At 42.6% G+C, this 17313-nt stretch overlaps 1 protein-coding gene and 1 long non-coding RNA gene across 3 annotated transcripts in view; both read right to left on the reverse strand.

The window, feature by feature from the left end:
* Positions 1–4142: 4142 nt before the first annotated feature.
* LOC123086858 (uncharacterized) lies at positions 4143–6946 on the reverse strand. Of its 2 annotated transcripts, none has more exons than XR_006441150.1 (3): positions 6139–6902; positions 5053–5238; positions 4143–4525 (listed from the first exon to the last, which is right to left on the reverse strand). XR_006441150.1 is itself a non-coding variant. In XM_044508674.1 (3 exons), the coding sequence occupies exons 1-3, from the start codon at positions 6238–6240 to the stop codon at positions 4446–4448; spliced, it is 333 nt and encodes a 110-aa protein (XP_044364609.1). In that variant the 5' UTR covers positions 6241–6946; the 3' UTR covers positions 4143–4445. The 2 variants fall into 2 exon arrangements, 1 of the variants encoding a protein (XP_044364609.1); XM_044508674.1 differs by having other exon boundaries at positions 5053–5203; positions 6139–6946.
* A 1438-nt stretch (positions 6947–8384) lies between these two features.
* LOC123086860 (uncharacterized) overlaps positions 8385–17313 on the reverse strand; it is a 34538-nt gene continuing 25609 nt past the window's right edge. Inside the window, exons 6-11 of the long non-coding RNA XR_006441151.1 lie at positions 12306–12376; positions 11218–11490; positions 10022–10447; positions 8828–8883; positions 8694–8735; positions 8385–8480 (exon numbers count right to left, since the gene is read on the reverse strand). This is a non-coding gene — a long non-coding RNA (uncharacterized lncRNA). The remainder of the gene's footprint in view (positions 8481–8693; positions 8736–8827; positions 8884–10021; positions 10448–11217; positions 11491–12305; positions 12377–17313) is intronic.

The following is a 17313-nucleotide window of genomic DNA, read 5'->3' on the forward strand; positions in this document are numbered from 1 at the left end:
CTAATGGCGCACCGGTGGTGCGCCATTAGAATTTAATTCTAATGGCGTGATGCCAGTGGCGCACCGGTAGTGCGCCACTAGAAGGCAAATTCGGTGCGCCACTAGCATGCCTTTTCCTAGTAGTGTCTCCCCCTCTCTCGTGGAGATCTATTCGATGTAATCTTCTTTTTGCGGTGTGTTTGTTGAGACCGATGAATTGTGGGTTTATGATCCAACTTATCTATGAATAATATTTGAATCTTCTCTGAATTCTTTTATGTATGATTGAGTTATCTTTGCAAGTCTCTTTGAATTATCCATTTGGTTTGGCCAACTAGATTGGTAGTTCTTGCAATGGGAGAAGTGCTTAGCTTTGGGTTCAATCTTGCGGTGTCCTTACTCAGTGACAAAAAGAGTTGCAAGGCACGTATTGTATTGTTGCCATCGAGGATAACAAGATGGGGTATTTATCATATTGCATGAATTTATTTCTCTACATCATGCCATCTTGCTTAAGGTGTTACTCTGTTTTTAACTTAATACTCTAGATGCATGCTGGATAGCGGTCGATGAGTGGAGTAATAGTAGTAGATGTAGGCAGGAGTCGGTCTACTTGTCACGGACGTGATGCCTATATACATGATCATACCTAGATAACCTCATAACTATGCTCAATTCTACCAATTGCTCAACAGTAATTTGTTCACCCACCGTAGAATATCTATGCTCTTGAGAGAAGCCACTAGTGAAACCTATGGGCCCCGGGTCTATTCTCATCATATCAATCTCCATTACTTTATTTTACTTGTTTTGCTTTTACTTTTTACTTTGCATCTTTATACCAAAAATACCAAAAATATTATCTCTATCAGATCTCACTCTCGTAAGTGACCGTGAAGGGATTGACAACCCCTAAGCGTTGGTTGCGAGTTGCTACCGTTTTGTGCAGGTACGAGGGACTTGCGCGTGACCTCCTACTGGATTGATACCTTGGTTCTCAAAAACTGAGGGAAATACTTACGCTACTGTGTTGCATCACCCCCTCCTCTTCGGGGAAAACCAACGCTAGCTCGAGACGTAGCAGTCACTCATGTTGGTTTTGGGCATTAATCGACAAGACGAAAGCGCTGAGGTAATTAATGAGCCAATTCTTGTCCTCACCCCAAAGGTAAAAGATTCAACTTAGTTGACTCAATTCGGGCCTATAAGTCTTTGTAACTTGCTTTACAAGATTGCTCCGAAGGTTCTATCTAATAGATTAAAAAAATCTTGCCTGAAATCATTTCAGAAGAGCAGCATGCCTTTGTCCCAGGCAGGCTGATTATTGATAACATAATCTTTGCTTATGAATGCGTACACTTCATGAAGAAGAACAAAGCATAAAAAATAGATTTTACGCCGTAAAATTGGATGTGATGAAAGCTTATGACAGAGTTGAACGGGAATACCTGGAAACTATAATGCTCAAGATGGGGTTTGCACCCGCCTATGTAGCCTTAATTATGCAAATGGTAAGCTCAGTCAAATTTTTTGTCCTTTTTAATGGCAGTAAGCTTGAAGAATTTGCACCATCTCGAGGGATCCGACAGGGGGACCCTATTTTCATATCTATTTTTGCTTTTGGCGGAGGGCCTTTCGTGCCTCCTAAAAATAACAAATGAATCATTCCACCTCAGTGGTATTCAAGTTGCTCCGGCATCCCCTCCGGTAAGCCACTTGCTCTTTGCGAATGATAGCATGTTATTTGTGAAAGCTAGTGTTGATGGAGCTAATGAGTTGTCCTCCCTATTGGAATCTTATTGCGATGCTTCTGGACGAAGAATTAACCAATTACCAGTCTTCTCTACTAAGGGATCCCCAAACAACCTCAGGACATATGTAAAAGAATACTCTCAATACTAAAAATGAATCTTTATCTAAGAGATACCTGGGAATGCCTTCTGATGTGGGAAATTGTAAAAGTGGTGATTTCAAGTTCCTTAAAGATCGAGTCTGGAACAAAGTGAAAGGGTGGATGGAAAAGATCTTGTCAGTTGGAGGAAAAGTGATTAAGTCTGTGGCTCAGGTTATCCCTGTGTATTCTATGTCATGCTTTAAACTACCTTGTAGCCTATGCGAGCATCTGAATTCGTTGATACGGAAATTTTGGTGGGGGGCTAAAGAGGGCAAAAGAAAACCAAGTTGGGTTTCATGGAGTATGATGACTAGACCAAAGCAATGTGGTGGACTTGGCTTTAGGGATATTGAGTTGTTCAATCTCTCACTTTTAGCCAGACAAGCATGGTGAATCCTTATGGAGCCAAACTCTCTAAGTGCTCGGATTCTCAAAGATAAGTATTTTCCTGCATCTGAAATTTGCATGCTGAACTGGGTTCATGTCCTTTCCAAGTCTGGAGGTCGATCCTAGACGGTCATGATACTTTAGTGTAAAGATTAATTTGACACATTGGTGATGGTCTGACGACCAACATCTGGCAGCATAATTGGCTACCACATCCTCACAACATGCGGCCGGTCTTGTGTAGAGTTCCAAACTCATCGTAGGTTGTTCAGGAGCTAATTTTAGCTAACACAAGCTGGAACCATGTGGCAATTCAGGAGATCTTTTTGCCCACGGATGCTGAAGCGATTTTCTCAATACTTTATGCACCAAACACATAGAGGATTTCTGTTCTTGGACACATGAAAAGAATGGAGTGTTTATAGTATGGTCAGCGTATCGTATGTTAGTCTCCCAAAAATTGAGACAAGAGGCATGGTTGGAGGGCAGGTCTGATTCTTCGGACTTGAATAAGGGGTAAAAGTCATGGACGAAGCTATGGAAAATAGATGTTCCCTCTAAACTGAAAATATTCCAGTGGAGGCTAGCCCAACAATCCATCCCAACTGTCGATTTGCTATATCACCGGAATATTTCTACTGCCACCAGTTACAGATTATGCGGGGCGGAGGACTCATGACAACATTCGCTCCTTCATTTCCACATTGCTCGTTGTGTATGGGTTCTCCAAGATCCCGAGTTGTTTCAAGTCCTCAGTGACACCACTGAGCCTGATGCTAAACGGTGGGTCTTTGTGCTTATGGACGTTCTCCCTGCTGCAGAATTTACATGTACTAACCACCCTCTAGGCTATTTGGTACTCCCGACGGCAAGCCTTGCATGAGCATATATTCCAAAGTCCACTAGCAAATCATCATTTTATCATGAAATACATCCAAGAACTTGATGACTGTAAGCCAAAGAAGTTGCAGCGAGCTGCCACTATTCCAAGTAATAGCACCAACCCAAGATGGGTATGGTAAAGATTCGAGTCAATGGAGCTGTTTCAAGAGCAACGAATGAGGGGTCCTGTAGCACAGTATGCAGGGATCATAACAACAACTACTTGGGCTCTTAGGCTATCAGGGTTCTTGGAATCACCGACCCGACGATGCTTGAAGCATTAGCATGCAGAGAGGCACTGGCTCTAGCTTTGGATCTTTCGCTACCAGAAGTTTTAGTTGCATCGAATTGCAAAGGTGTGGTGAATGATATTAAGCAAGGTACTGAAGGCACCTACACTAGTATAGTGATGGATATCATTGGTACTGAGCCTGATCCTAAACGGTGAGTCTTTGTGCTTATGGATGTTCTCCCTACCCTATAATTCATACATGTACTAACCACCCTCTATGCTATTTGGTACTCCCGACAGCAAGCCTTGCATAAGCATATACTCCAAATTCCTCTAGCAAATCATCATTTTATCATCAAATACATCCAAGAACTTGATGACTGTAAGCCAAAGAAGTTGCAGCGAGGCTATCATGAAATACATCCAAGAACATTTTATCATGAAATACATCCAAGAACATTTTATCATGAAATACATCCAAGAACTTGATGACTCCGGAGGGTATGGAAAAAATAAGTAGCATTAGAGTAAAAAGAAATGAAAATGACAAAAATCAAAAAATATTAGTTTATAACACCATGTAGAGCGAGCGAGCCACTTCAGCATCTTTTTCATTACTGACAAGGCCAAAATTTTGGTTTCATTACAATCAAGGCCAAAATTTTGAGGTGGAAGGCCCAAAAGTTTTGGTTTTGTTACAAACAAGGCCAAAATTTGACAAGTTTTGTGGATTTTCGCTAGAAATTTCAGCAGTATAACGCGTTGGCGGAGAATCAAAATCACCACATCCTTCATTGCAAAATTCATTCATGCACTCGCAAGCCAAGTCATTACACTGGACTGGATGAAAGGTTCCATATCATCATCCGACCAAATCATTTCCTCAACAAAAGCCAAACACAGCTAACAAGCTAACCCAACGCCACCACAAACTAAATAAGCTTCCACTTCTCACAGTTGGTCGTTCCATGTGTTGTCAATCTTCAGGTTGAATGAACCAAGAAAAACCTTCCTTGTGTTGAATATAAAAGCATGGCCATTCTTCATACCTCCCGTAGCCTCGCCTTGAGATCAGAAACCTGGGTGGCGACAATCGCAGGATTTTGATCTTATCCGTAGCCAGTTCACCAACCACTTTGTACTCATCGCAACTGAACACACAAATAAAATTCCAAAGAAAAACAATCAGCGCTTCTTCTCCATGCAACAATAACGTAAAACTATCATCACTGAATGTAGTATTAGTATGAATACACTCAACACATCAACAGAAGTCCATTGAACAATCAGTGCTTCAAACTCGTGTAAAACTACAGTAAAACTACCATTCATGGATGACTGAACGTAGTAGTAGTACTTCATACAATCAAACCGACCAAATAGCAAGTGCTAGGCTCTATTACCTCCGCCAGGACATTGCTTTGATGCTCAAACGGATGTATCTAGTGCTAGATACATCCATTTGAGCGACAAGTGATTCCGGGCGGAGGGAGTATGATTCAGGAATAGACACGATCTCTATGGTGCGAAACCATGTTGGACAAGGTGAAAAACAATACAAATGCAGTTTCACAAAAGTATCAAGTCTGAACCTTTGATACATCATGGCATGTGATCGATATATCTTCAGGAAAGGGGCAAGTGGAACAAAGGTGGGGAGCTAGGACTAGGAACTTACCAATCAAGGCCGCAAAGCAACGCCGCGCTAAGGCGTCGTAGTAGAGGCGACGTGCACCAAACCAAGTCTTCAACCTTGCACGCATGGGCGCCCAACAACCATCGCCGGAGACCACGAGGGCGACCAAGTCGCACCAAAGAGATCCGTAGGTCTGCATGCACGTCAAGGGTGAACATCATGACCAACCTGTTCAATCAGATTAGTTGCTACAAAACATGAGCATCACATTGACTCCAGGAGCAAACCGAAAGACAGCTAACAGTAGGGAAAAGATTATCATCACTAAAAGCATGACAATTCACATCACAGAATCAACCATGGCTCCATGGCCGGCATGAAGAGGGGCCATAGCTCAAAAGATATGTCACAAAGCTAAGAAAACCAGGAAATTACCAGAATGATTGTAGCCGAGGCTGTATGGCAAACATGACTTTGACTATGTGGATAGTATCTAATTTAGAAATGACAAAAGGCACTGGCTTGGCAAGTAACCAATAGGACACCATCTTGGGTACCAGGAATGATTCCACACAAGACATCGGGTAAAACACAATTCCACATAGAGTAGCCAATGTCCTTGTTACAAGGGCATCATTTCAGCAGAACAAGCCATATGTGTGGAGATAAAATGTGACCTTCGTTCAGTTAGAATGCGAGAAAAATTGTCGTTTGGAGATACATATATGAAACAAGAGAAAACTTGACTAATCCTTGGTCCTAATAACACCTTAAATGACATGTCAATCGAGTGTTCTAGTGTTTTATACAATTTATTATTTTTCAAGCATCGCAAGAAAGCTTGTTTCTATCCTCCAATTTTTCTGTACTGAACTAATCCATGGACGTAAGAAGTGTTAAATTAAAGATATTTGTGTAGCAGGAAGAGCAGACATCCAATTTGTAGGAGCCTCAAGACTTGCAGGCAGGAGGCAAACAATGATAGACACCAATCCATTCATGTAGTCCACACAACAATACTCATCTGGATACTCATGCTCACTTGGCAGAATTCTGTTATTAAATTATCAGCACTCAATGATTACTGTAGTAACCAGATAAGTAGGTCCGAGGAACATAGGAACTCACAAGGTCCATGTTGCAGAGCAGGAAGGAGAAGAAGCAAGCAGAGGACGACGATAGTCCAGCGCTTGGGGAACTACTTCCACCAGGAAGGATAAGAAGCTTCATCTCCCCTCAAACAAAGCAGTGATCAATAGTCTTCTAAGGCCGTCTCTTCTGGATCTTTGAAGGTGCTGCTTCAGCAGCGATATCTTTGCTTCTTCCGGCATCCAACCAGTTGCTCATGCGCAAAAAAAAGAGCACATCAAGGATGTTTTCGGGCTGAATAAAATGCTATAAGCAAGAAATCAACTTCTTTATGTCAATGTCAAGACATACTACTTTACACTACCTGCTTATCCCATGCCACTTCATTTGAGGATCATACTACTAGAAATGACAAACCAAAGCATCGTTCGTACCAACAAATGTATGGTCATCCTAATTCTGAATGATATATGTATGCACCTCCCACTCCTAGTCTTGGTGGTAACGGTATAATAGATTAAGATTTGGTGGGGATGAATAAGGGGGGACCTGTGTTTGAGTGCTGGGTCGTGGTTGCTCTTGATGTTGATGAAGAGAAGAGGCCCTTCTCCTCTGATGAACATTTGTGGATGGTCCGATGGATCAACTGCATCAGCTCATAGAGATCGCCATCTTCTTTCATTCTTCCACGTCTTCCTCTTGGAGACGGATGGATGGATCTCCAGGGGTGCCATATGTCTTCGACAGTTGGTGAGGAGGGCCCCCAAAAAGTTGTAGCAGGGGCTGCACAGTGCCATTGAGGAGCCATGCATCAGACCAGAAAATCACTGAATTACCCATATTCACTTTAACTGCAGTAAAACTTATGTATCTGTCACTGAGATTCATGACTTCTATCCACCACAATAAGCCACACATGACTGTCGCAAGTGGCACAACTCCATCATAATAAGAATTCCATATTAAGGAGACCCGGGGAACATCAATTTTAGTATACAACTTGTGTAGTTCTTGCTTATTGTAGCTGGAACACCAAAACTGTTTACAATGACACTAAATAACTGTTGAAGCATAAGGCTACTATCCCACGGTAAATAGAATGATGTTATTGCATTAGTGGATTGAGTTTGCACTAAACACACAAAGGCTGACAAGTAGTCAAGGTCTTGGTTAACTGGAAGTTGTAGCATGCGAGAAAAGCAATATGTCAGTCACACTAAAACAAGCTCTGATTAGTTGAGAGAAAATGGATTTATTGACAGTACGACAAAAAAGATCCGAGCTTTAAGGTACCTGACAAAAAAAGATATGTATATGGCCTTTACTCATTTTCATTAACCACGGCTCGGTCGTTGTCGGCACATTAGAGCATGAGGGAGAGAGCAAAGGAGAGGAACCTACTGGCTACCTTATGCCGGAACCGAAGAGGAAGCCAAACCACTGGAGGGGCCAGAACAGGAGGCGTCCGGAGTGATCGCCGGAGCAGGAAAACTGCTCGCTGGCCAAACTTGTGCGAGACAACACCATGGTCCTCAAAGCAGCATCAATCATGGGGATGTTCACCAGTACCCATTCACCTTTGTCCATCATTTCGCTATCATAGGCGCGACCCCACCTTGGAGTTGGGTGTTGCTATCACCACATTTGCCTCATCACTGTAGCAAAACCAAACAGGGTGAATGGCTGGGAAAGAGTATATATAGGAGCACAACAACAATGTAGGCTACAACAGCTCTAGAACCACAACTTAAAGCAAGCAGCAAATAGGGAAACATGGTCCTGGGACAAAGGACCCACAAAAATATAGTAGTAGTGAACAAACAATGAACATGCTAATGGGACATGTGAACTGTGTGACAGTGTAAGAGAAGACTATGGTTTGATTTATACCAAATTATCACACTTACAAGAAAAGCAAAGAGGACTGAGCAGGATTTTGAGGATGTCCTATTCACATGTAATCCTCGTAATCGCAGTAATTTTTGGGCTACCCAGAGCATGTATATTACAGAGAGCATCAAGTGTTTTACAATAAAGTTTTGGTGGCAGTTACTAGTACCATTTTGGCAGCCGGAACAGTGGCCCCTTCTTCCCCTTCCTGGCTGATATAGCACCATGGTCAAGGAGGTATGTGGGGGCCAGCAAGTTCCCACTGTCCACAGAATGCTCCACATGCATCTTCTTTGCTGGCACACAGTTATGCTAGATGCTGCTTGATCAGCATAATGAGTGCTCAATGCAGGGCATCCAATCGACTTGGCACAACTCGATGGCCATGGGACAACCATGCATGAGGGAGCAAGGAGAGACTTGACGCCTACGGCGGAGTCGAAGAAGAATCAGCCACCGGAAGAGCAGGGCAGGAGGCGAATCTTGTGCACCTGCATGAAAAACCAAACGGTAGGGAAAATCAGACAAGTTGAACAACAGCGCATCACCTAGCATACGACCTACATGTGACACAGCTAGCTCCATGGCCTACCACTAAGATCATGTAGATCACACCAAAGTAAACTATGCAGTTAGGTTTAAAAATGCTACCAAACAGAATTCATCACCAAAGGAAAAATGAAATAGCACAGAAAAAGAAGTACCCGTTGCCAATTTCCTAGATTCTCCTTGCTGCATGTATAACCCTGAGAAGGTTGGGGGACAAAAGCTCAGTCATTATAGAGAACCGATGGAAAGAATTTCCATTAACATTTATAATGAGTTAGTAGGACTATACTTTGAGGTTTGGGCAGCTCCACTTCTTCCTTAGATGGGCCGAACCTTATCAGGTATCTACTTGATCACCACCAGCGATGGAATCATCAAGGTACCCGCGTGAGGAAACCACGTCACAACAAAATCGGACAAAAACAGACTAGATACAGCAACGCAGTGCACAAAAACAAGATTATGTTACAGCCCGACCACAATGCTAGAAAGAGTTCAGATCCGGATACGGATAGTTCCCTGAACTTTAATGTACCGCCAGGCCGCTATCAATATCTCAAACAACTCATAACACACTATTTCAGAGTAATAGCGAGAAGAATGCTAGTCCGCATAAGGGATCCAGTTTTGCAAACATTTAACCAGATTGAGGCCAAACTCATTTCTATATACATATGAAACTTTTAGTTGCGATGCACATTGCTATTACTTGCATCGAAAGCATAAATATAATGATTACCTATTAATCAACAATAAATTGTAAACCAGAGATCTTATTGTTCGTCTCTAAGCAAAAAGTGTGGTCCATGGACTAGACACCTGTCGAGGGTGCTTACTTGTGGCAAGAAAAATAAAACGTTGTACACATGAACGACTAACTTAAAACTAATTCTATGGCTACTTATCTCCAGCTAGATTGCTGGCGACACTCATCCCGGCTATGTCTTTTAGGAATGAAGAACAACCTACACGCTTCCTTCTATCTCCAATCAAATTGTGGCCGAACAGATCAACACTTACATAGCCATGATATATTGGCTTGAAAATCTATACAGGATCAGCTTTGACGAAGCTCTCAGTTTCTAAATTACTTAGTATAGACAAGGATAATACAAAGTTCAATAGCTTGCCCGTTATCCTAGACATTTTGTCCTTTTTGGTCTTCCGCCAGACTACATGTGCATGACGTACCATGCACTACAACAAACAATTCAGAAATCAATCTACTAGTTCAAATAGAAGGCCATGCAGGGAAGATATTGGCTTCTTGTTTAGGTCAATTTTGGCAACAATAGACGTCAAATAAATAAATTTGTCTAATTAACAAGGACACTGCCCATTTTACATACGAAATAGTAAGCACACATGCAAGATACCATTGTCAGGTCAGTTCTCTGATAAATACAATTTTTACCAACTGGTTGCCATGAAAGAGATCAATGTAGTTCAACCCATTTAACAGATTTATATATAAGCAAGTTACCTTCAGAATGATGTCGGCATCAAGGCAACCATCATGGTCTTCGATTCTTTACTTGATCACAGGGACATAGGTAGACACGTGCACATAAGTCAAGCCACTATCGAGAACAATGCCCTCCTAGATGGCCGCAAAGGTGGAATTCTATGCGTCCTCGATCCACATTTGCCGGTCCTCAAGCTCTGGCTCGGTTGTCGCTCCAACCTTGATGATGGCCACACCACTAGAAAGTTTTGCAACTCTCTCAACCAACTACTCATAATCATATATGGAATTAGTTTCAAAGAGCTACTTCTTTAGCTGTGGAACCCTCGCCTGGATCTCATCTTTGCTAGCTGCATCTGCTATGAGGGTTGTTGCAGTCTGATGGATTGTGATTTGCCTTGCTGTCCTGAGTTGGTATACCTAGCGAAGGATCTTGGTGAGCACCTGAAAGTAGTTGTAGGATAAGTAAGAATGTTTAAGAAACCAGGAAACATTACAAGATAATAAAATGGGTACTCCTTATAAACACGATCCACAACTGCCTTGCTCCTGCTTTCTCTGAGTTCTTATCATGCTCATGAAAATGAAATACCAGGAAATAGATGAATGCAACCATATGATTTTGCTTCCAGGCACGAAATTCCATACCAAAATTGATCTTCTGATGGTTCACCAAACCAAAGGGGCTGATTAGCAAATACTAATGGACCTAACAAGACCGAAAACTTAAGCATGATAAAGAGAACAGAGAACTCTAGCACTTAAGAGACCCTGGATATACTACTGGTTCACATAACTACAAGATGCAGAACACACAAAAGAACCTGAAAATGCTCCACATCAGTATGGTCTTTGCCAATGCATACATATCACACAAAGATGTCATTCAAAGAGCATGAAGGCACAACACAGAAAAACAGAACTACATTATTTACCAAACAAAAGTCAAACTTAACAAGGAAAATACTGTCCATATTATGCTAGTACTACATCATTATTAAACAGCCTGAAAAAGCTCAAGTTCCAACCGAAGGGGCCATTCTAAAACCCAGCACTACATCATTATTATGCTAGGTCTGTAGCACCAGAGTCCAAACCGTAAGCAGACATTGCCATGGCACGATGGCCATGAACCTAGAGTAACATAGCCATGGCTCGATGGATGTGCTCAGAGCAACAGGGTAGAGCCAATGAAGGGAGAGAGAGGAGCTCACATGTGCAAGTTGTAGCGGCTGCGGTGTCATAGGAGGAGGAACCGTAGGCAACATGATCCAAAGTTGCCCTCATCCCTCCGATATCAGTGACAGGCTGCGCATAGAGATTGCCATCTTCTTTGGTTCTTCTGCTTCTTCCCTTAGAGATGGATGGATAGATGGATGAATCAATTGCTAGAATCCATCCATGGATTGCTTATTTGGCCAACTTGACAGGGTTGCTCATTGATCACTGCATCAAGAAGTTTTACCCAACAACACATGGTCAAGTGGCTGCATATAGAGAAAGTACATGAGCACAACTTAATGGTTCAAGCAGCAAATAGGACAAGACATAAAATGGCGGCTCAACCATAACACCTTCATGTATTTTACAAGTTAACTAAGAGACACAGTTCATCTACAAGGTATCTAAATATTTGGACCATGTAGTACTACTACCCTGGCCTGGAAAAAGTAAAACTTTCATGTCTTTGCACAAAATAGCTCGACGTTTCTCTAAGCGTTACACTTCTATAAGTGTGTGTGTGGGGGGGATATTTGCACCATGTAATGCTACCCTGAATCATCAGAATCTAATACGAGGGATATCATCAAGCATATCACATATAGTGACCTGCAGTGATAAAAAATGAACTATAGCACCGGATTACTGAATTCAAAATAGACCACTACTTATGATAACTTGATGTGGATAAAAAATGAACTAATGCACCAGATTCCAGTGATATCATGTCCAGACTTGAAGACTTTGGAAATAAGAAACATGTTGCACTCATGACTACTGCTTTCACTTTATTTACACATAAGTATCTATCCACAAGACATAATGAGTTACTAACATCACATGAGGTACATGTGAATAATTTTGGTCCCGTATCAAATCAACATTTTCCTCAATAATTAATGCGAAATGGGTACGCAATAACAACGACATTTGTTCGGACAATTATAAGAACCTAGAGGAATATTGAACACTCTGGTACATCTCTAACCCTTGAACATCATGAGAAAAGAGAAACCCCAGACATTTGTATGTGCTCCTGTAAACGATAATAGAAAATATATTTTACAGAACAACAACCCACCATTCTCGCATGGGAACACACGGTAGTTCTAAAACCCGTGCTACGCCTCAGCGGCCTTGTCGTCGTGTTGCCTAGTTTAAAGAAATTCCAAATGAGCAGTTTAGGCATGAGTGAGAAATGTATGTCAGATCAAACAGGCCGTGATCCTTCAAAACTCATGGGACTTTACCCACCTGCAAGGCAGAGAGGAGCTCCAAGTTGGTCCTTGTGGTCAGCGAGCCCCTGCAAAAAGTTTACTTTCGGTTAAGGAAAAGTGTAAATACTCGATTTGATTCAAAATTAATTGGCCATGTCAGGAAACTTGAGCATTATTAGGAGATTAATGCGCAAGTCATCGTTCATGAAGAAGAGAAACTTGCATACTTGATTGGGCATATAAGGGCATCATTCCAGCAAACAAAGACATATGCATGTAGAATAAAACCACAAAGGCAGGTAAGCTACCTGGACCTAGCCCTCATGATTAAGAACATGTGTAACAATCAGAAGTACACATTAATATAACGCAATGTAGCCACATCCAAAGCGATAAAACAGATCGGGTCGCTGTTCATTCACACAAAAAAATTAGAGATTGCCACAAACAGATAATATATTGTTGAACGTCCAAACAGTTTGGTTGGTTCTATTCTGCATACCAAATACAGTTACAAGGGCAACATTCCATCCAACAGAGCAAAGAACACATGAGCCCCTGAACGTCTACAAGTAACACAAGTGGCACTTAATCTAGACTAGACAGATAAAAAGGTGGTTTCAGAGCCATGATATCCACTCTTCATTCAGAAGTAATCCACAAACTTATAACAAAATTGCGAACACATTATGTGCTCCTCCAAAGTAAACAAGGATAGCACTTGTTCTATTATACATACACAAAAACACTACATCAATAAAAACCATTTTGTTCTATCTGATTTGATAGCCATTATTAACAAGTCAAAATAAGTGCATAAGTGAGGATTCTATCTATCAAAACTAAAACCATAGCCGCCAAAGAGAACATCCACCAGCTGAAGTAAGGAAACAAAACAGAGGACATACAAAGCCTTATGGCATGTACTGCAAAACAGGGCCAACTACAGAATTATAGGAGACCCAATTTCATAAACATGACCTCAGTAAGAATCACACAAGAAGCATCATAGATCCAAACCATAAATCATCGGGTCAATTGGCCAGCGCCATCTCAGAGAGAAGGAGAGAGAGACCAAGACTTTGCCTGAACCAAGAAATATATCCAAGTTTTCCCAAATTCATGCTTTGGGTGATGAGAATCTTGTCCAAGCATCCTCAGTCACCAAAATGACCATATACTCTTCCTTAGGGCACCCTCTTGTTTGATGCGGGCCCATCTTGCAATGCGGCCACACCATGGGCATCACCTCCCCTGAACCAGACCAAGTGAGGCCTGCAACAGACAACACAAGAACAAGGATGTTCAATGCCAAGACTTAAGATGTCGATGCAAGATAAAGAGTGCACTAGACATGTACGAAATCAACTTCTAACATAGAGGAAGGGACTTCAGTTCGCTCAGTTATATGCTTAATAGCCAAGGACAGGTGCAGCTCCTGCTCCACTAAGCTCAATTTGGAAGCTTGTTCAATGGGGTTAATTGCAATGTTTCAAATAAAAAACAGGGAAAGACAATGATGCATGCGGTAAGATGGCAATGCAAGATAAAATGTACTTGAGATTCAATTATGAACGCTAGCATATAGAAGAATTCCTTAGCAGAGATAAGAAAATTAGCTCACGCTCATATTAGAACTAAACCCCTGAACTGTGACACATCAACATGGTTTGCTTAATGTGCAGAACACATTTCCAGCACACATACACTTGGTAATTTCCTGCTCAAACGAGCACAACACACACACATGGGCTAGAGATGAACACTGCCACCTACGTCAGAAGAGAATTGCTGGAGCAAGGAGAGGAGCTCACCATGGCTGTTTTTGCAGCCGATGCCGAACAACAACCCCTGCTGCCATCGCACGGAAGCAGCAGCGCCAAGGTACCTGGCTCATTGAAGGCCTTGTTGTCTGCATCGGTCATGGTGTTGTACCAACGAATCCTGCGCACAAGAAGGCAAGAGAAATAACAAGTTAATCTTGAGCTGAAATCCAAGAAGAAAAGAAGAAACCCACAACAGCAGGAAATGCTTAATTGATCCTTTTATCAGATCATAATATAACAGAGTGCAATGCAAGCAGAAACATGGAAGATATCAGTCATGGTAAAAAGCTGCTCCAAAGCTATCATGTGGAAAATTATATTCGGTTGTGCAACCAACAAATAAGATCCTACATAGTAAGCGAGCACTAAAGTGGAATTGACTACAAATTACCAAACTGGAAACTAGTTCTGAACTAGTACTTATTCAGTTTTTAACTTTCAGCTTTGACCTGTTAATATGAGGGGAGAAGAGATTATTGTTTGTACTCCCAACAAACAACAATCAGGAGAGCATCTTTATCAATATACTCTTAGGAAGAATAAAGTGCAATCCGCATATAGTTAATAAAACCAGTGTGCAGTGTGAGCAGGAACAAGAATAGCATCAAGCATCCACATAGTAAGAGATGGCTAAACTACGATTACTATAAAAAACGGCTCCTCAAGTTATGTTATGAGAAAACATTTTCAGTTTTGAGACACCAACAGTTAAGATCCTACTACATAGAAAGAAACCGGCTAAACTAGCATGGCAGTTTTTTATATCGAAGTTGATCTTATGTCAAATTAATAAAAACTGAAACCAGATCAGGACCAAATAGAGATATGGGAGAGGGGGAGGGACCTTCCATGGTGGGGTCAGAGCAGGCACACAAGTACCACCCAAGAAGGGGTACCTCTCTGTCAGTGGAGAAGGAGCACCTCAAGAACCCTTCCTTTGGCTGTCGACGTCGTCCCGGTGGCTGGCCGCAGAGGCACCTGTAAAACAATGTGTTGTGATACGAACCAGAACATAGGAAGCGCATGTGACCTTTTCAATTCATCAAAACTGAACAGTAAGTCAGTAACACAAATCATAATCATGACTATATTATTCAATTGAATAAAGTGATGTATTTTGAGGACATAGATACACATACATAGTGCGCATGACAAGTTTCAAGTACAAGCAGGCAAAATAAGCAATTGAATTCCATTTGTAGGACCAACATACACTGCCCAACCTTGCCGAACAGAGTCTCTGCAAGTGACTACAGACACATTTTTGCAGGACCTAACCCCTGCTAGGACCAGTCAAAAAACCAATACTCCCTCCCATCCACTATGGGTGGTCGTATACACAAAAACGTGGTACAAATTTTCACATATGTATAAGTATTACTCCCTCTGATCCAAAATAGGTGTTGTGTATACGACCACCCATATGCCACAACACTTATTTTGGATCAGAGGGAGTAATACTTATACATATGTGAAAATTTGTACCACGTTTTTGTGTATACGACCACCCATATGCCATATAAACAGGAATTGCCTACACGGCTAAAATAAAGGAACTGCCTGCAGCCAACCTCCCAACAGTGCAAATACTGAGAAGTCAACTAAATTAGCCTTATTTGTTAAGCAAATCAGAAGGGAGAAGATGGATAAAAAGGGTAGTTCATACGAGCATAAGAGTAAATTGGAAGTTTTTATTACACTCACATTCATAGCTTCGCTTAAGAGTACGTCTGCGTAGGATGTCCACACTTTCTCTCCTTCAGAAATAAAAAGAGCATTTTGTAAAGTTGGGCATATGCCTTTTCTCTGTAAAAAAGGGGAATTCTTTTTCGCCATGTGACCAATGGGTTGTCATTTAGGAGTAGTGTTTATTTTCTTCCACACATCAAAATTTTAGTCATGCCTTTTCATCTAACTGGACCTTGACTCGACAATGCCCGGACAACGACGAGCTTGCCCACAGGGACATCCTGGCACACTCCCGAGTTGATGCGTGCTCAGTGAGCTTCATGAGGCTCGTTCTTTTTCTACGGGTCTTGCAGTCTTCCTTGCGCCGACCCTCCTTAGGCACATGGCTACCAGGCGTCCTACAGCTTTGGTGGACCTCCCGACGCCATTGTCCTAAAGCTTCGTTTGCTTCTCGTCATCTTCGGTGTAGCCTCACACCACCATGCACTGCATTTGAAAAAAAGGACGTTGGATGAGTGCGTGTCACGGGCGATTCCGTTCGACTAATGTTGTTTGGAAGCGGAAATGACACGACGCAAATCTAATGTTGTGACGAGACGCTCATCGCAGCAGATTCACGGGACAGCGCCGTTTGACTCATTTTTGCTAGGTAGGCTAGCTGCTCCATCCTACTCGTGCACACTTAAACGCGTTTACCTTTATGGAAGGGCATTTCTGAGCGATGCGTCAGACCTCCCGTGCTCCGCAACGACTAGCCCTTCACCTACGACGCGTCACGTCACGTCTCTTGGCCCAGAACCAGCAGCCCGACGCTGCTTGCAGATTTTTTTCTTCAGTTATTTCAAGAACGCCAAAAACAACCGAATAGAAAAAAATGAGTGAGCATCAACCCAGGCCGCAACATCTAACATCAGCAAAGAAGTCATCAGGTGCGCTCACTCGTCGACTCTCCGTCCTCGTCGGGGTCCTCGGGGAAGAGCCATATGGGCGGCACTGTACCGTCGTGGTCCTTCCTCCACATCCGGGGCAGGAGCTGGGTGACATTTCCGGTCATCATGTCATAGACGCCTGCGTGGTACAAAGGCTGACCCATGGGCTCCGGCGATCGGAACGACATGCCGACCGTATCATCGAGGAAGAAGATCCGATGCCCCTCCAGTCCTTCCCGGTCCGCCCGCATGGCCCGGGAGATCAGCCGGCTGACAAAGAGCGCCTCGTCGTCGCCCAAGGCGATCACCCGCTCCCATTGTGACCCCGACGGCCGGAGATCCGCCTTGTACACCTGGAACGCGTACGTCGACTTGCCGTGCTGCATCATCCTGCGGACCATGAGCAGCCTGCCGCTGCGTGACTTGAC

This window comes from Triticum aestivum, chromosome 4A (assembly GCF_018294505.1).
Source record: "Triticum aestivum cultivar Chinese Spring chromosome 4A, IWGSC CS RefSeq v2.1, whole genome shotgun sequence".
Taxonomy (NCBI): Eukaryota; Viridiplantae; Streptophyta; class Magnoliopsida; order Poales; family Poaceae; genus Triticum; species Triticum aestivum.

Bases quoted from the DNA above. Each gene is read 5' to 3' on its own strand.
- LOC123086858 (XM_044508674.1), bottom strand. From the start codon at position 6,240: ATGAAGCTTCTTATCCTTCCTGGTGGAAGTAGTTCCCCAAGCGCTGGA. The intron at 5,204-6,138 runs GTGAGTTCCTAT...ACGTGCATGCAG, and splicing joins TGCTCTGCAACATGGACCTT to ACCTACGGATCTCTTTGGTG. The intron at 4,526-5,052 runs GTAAGTTCCTAG...TTGTGTGTTCAG, and splicing joins TTGCTTTGCGGCCTTGATTG to TTGCGATGAGTACAAAGTGG.